The sequence below is a fragment of the Colletotrichum chrysophilum genome (genome assembly GCF_026319265.1).
Source record: "Colletotrichum chrysophilum strain AFK26 chromosome Unknown scaffold_484, whole genome shotgun sequence".
Taxonomy (NCBI): domain Eukaryota; kingdom Fungi; phylum Ascomycota; class Sordariomycetes; order Glomerellales; family Glomerellaceae; genus Colletotrichum; species Colletotrichum chrysophilum.
This window is the reverse complement of record NW_026517771.1, coordinates 1-2,836: the sequence shown is the minus strand read 5'-3', so window position 1 is coordinate 2,836 and position 2,836 is coordinate 1. Positions and strand designations below refer to the sequence as shown.

Genomic DNA, 2,836 nt, shown 5'->3' with positions numbered 1-2,836 from the left:
TACGGGTTGTGCAGGTTTTGGGCTGGGGCTGAGAGACAAACGCGAAGTACTGGAGCCAGGAGAAGCTTGACAAGGCGATGCCAGGCGCGACGATTTATAGTCGGCCATCCAGCAGAGTCCCATGCTGAGGCTGGCTTCTGGCTGTTGAAAGCGAGAGCTGGCAAGGCATGGCCGTTCGGCAGGCTATTACATGCAGCCGGCTGGACAAGTGCGTGGAAGGGTCGGATCGAGGCGAAAGATCCTAGCATTCCTCCACCGCTAATGATGCCATAAGCTTGATCCTGCAACCCGTGGGCACCGAAAAATGATATTGACATGGTTCTGGGCCTTCTGATGTATGTTGGATCATTGCTGTCGAGTCTGGTATCCCGATAGTAGCTTTGCGATTGGTGGACTCCAGCAGGCAAGGCGTCTGGCACAACTATCATCAAGCCATGTCATTAGGTTTAGTCTAAGGGAAATGTCCTTGGATAGTCAAGGGTGCCACCTTTATGGCTCTAGAGGAGGCCCGTTATGCGGCCAGCATATGGTGTTGCTTACATCCAATCTAGGCCGAGATTGTCGGCTGTTCGAATGCGCTGCCTGCCTACGGTAGAGATCATGAAAAGGTTTGATGGAAACTATGAGAATCGCCAAAGCCCTGGTATAGCATCTCGGTCTCTTCATCAAGGGGGGCACTTAGTGAGCAATATTGGTCAACGCAAATATTACGTTGGCCACGACGGAATCTAACATATCAGCCATTTCAATACATCACTTACCAAATTGCGATGAGGCAGGTACTTACGTCTTTCGGTACATTACGCGTTGTTCATCATTGATGTACTGAGACGGCCTCTGCGCTTGGGATTAACGATGCTTCTTTCATCCAAAGCAGTGGCCTACATGAATCTTTTGTGACGTCCAATCATTCTTCTCGCAATGCATGGCTGAAAATGAAAATGAAAATGAAAATGAAAATGAAAATGAAAATGAAAATGAAAATGAAAATGAAAATGAAAATGAAAATGAAAATGAAAATGAAAATGAAAATGAAAATGAAAATGAAAATGAAAATGAAGTTAGGCATCAATTAGGCATATCGGACTGTAGTTGTTCCGGTAGAAGCAGATCCCCCGTCAAATGCCCGAGACAGATTACCCCGACCGATCGAACACTGCCATCGCACAGCGCCCCTCATCAGTCTGCGTCAACAATGCCCACGCTTTCTCGTTGTGCGATTAGATGTCAGCGACAACCCGGTTTCGAAAACAAGCAGCAACACAGCCGTCATTCCAGCGCGCAATAGCATGCTGAGAAAGATCCCGACGAAGAAATTCTCCGATCGCAAACTGAAGCAACTATGCGAGACAGAGGTTTGCGCCAGCAACCCAAACGAAATGGAGCCTTTGACTGAAGTGGTACAGATTGGCAAAGACTGCTCGAAACCAGAATGGCATGACCTTCCCGACCTGTACTCCACCGAGCCCACCGAGCAGACAGTCGCTCTCCTCGTCGACATGCGAAATACGGACGGCGTGATCTACATTCACAAATCGAATGATGACTACGTGGATGCTGTGGGATCGGAAAGCAAGGGAAACATCGTGATAATTCCATGGACGGCTGGGCTCACGTTCAGATGTTATGGGCCATGCAGAATTGGATACCTGATGGAGTCAACCGCTTAATCTATTGCTCCCGCTGCCTGTGCTTCATAGCTTGATGGACTACTTTCCGGCTACAGCTGAAAGTGACGAAAGGAGCGACTTTGACATCCTTAGGGACGGTGAGTCGCACAACTCCCACGGCGCCCCACTCGTGTGCCATCCTCACGATGTCCATTGTCTCCAGAATGTAGACCACCTGGTCGTATTGTATAGAAACCGCTCTGCCCCCTCCTGTTCTCTCATCAAGATGTGCTATAGTGGGCTGGAGATGGGCGATCGTAGCCTCCAGCTCAGATATGTGTTCATGGCCACGCCCGTCTGCGAAAGGGGTAATGGTCCCGTGCGCATTTGGGGCAAGCACAATGTTGTCCTCGTCCTCAAGCTCATCTTCATCCTCATCTTCATGTTGGTCTCGGGCATCAACCTCGCCATCGCCTACGACCTCGACATCGCCTTCAACCTCCTCGTTTTCGTCTCCGCCCCCGTTCACATGGCGATCCCCTAGCCCTACGTTGTCTTCATTTCTATAATCAGCCGGTTGATCCATCGTGATTAACTTCTCGCTTGAATGGGCTGGTTCTCCTAATAACGGGGAACGGGAAGTCAGGCGCATCCTCTTAGGAGATGGTTCGTTGTCGCTTGCTTGTGGCTCCGACCCCGAGTCGGGTATGGGGCGTTTACGGCTGCTATCCGCCATCGCAGAGCCGAACTCTTCTTCTGCTTGTTGTTGAAAAGCAGAGAGGTCTCGGCCTTTTCTGGACCACCGTCGATATTTCGATTCAAACTCTTTGTACCTCATTTGTGCTAGAGAAGTTGGGCTGAACGCAAACACGCATAGGTAGAAAGCTGCTGCACCCAGATTCCTCTTCACTTGTTGTAAAAATTCTCGTCTTTTCTTGTGGCGGCTTCGTATTACAGCGTGGGACACTTGTTGTTCGGCGTCGGTCAAAGACCACCATTGGGCGTTCTTGACCAGGTAACCTGACAGATCATCAGTATGGCCAATAGCAGCATAATGAATGTGGGATAAAAGTTGGTTGTATTGCTTAGTGTAATCTGCTGGTCCTGCAGTAGATCTATATAAACGATTGGCGTATATCCCTTGTAAGGCAATCCTGTTAGACAAACGATGTTGATTTAATGCAATACCACTGAGGTCCATTGATCAAAAGGTGATTGTTCTGCTT

At 49.2% G+C, this 2,836-nt stretch overlaps 1 protein-coding gene across 1 annotated transcript; it reads left to right on the top strand.

Moving 5' to 3' along the window:
• Positions 1–1,816: 1,816 nt before the first annotated feature.
• COL26b_014510 (uncharacterized protein) lies at positions 1,817–2,154 on the top strand (the record flags this gene model as incomplete). The annotated part of the gene is made up of 2 exons (XM_053187081.1): positions 1,817–1,836; positions 1,908–2,154. 2 exons carry the CDS (start codon positions 1,817–1,819, stop codon positions 2,152–2,154), a joined length of 267 nt encoding a protein of 88 aa, XP_053028974.1.
• Positions 2,155–2,836: the final 682 nt, after the last annotated feature.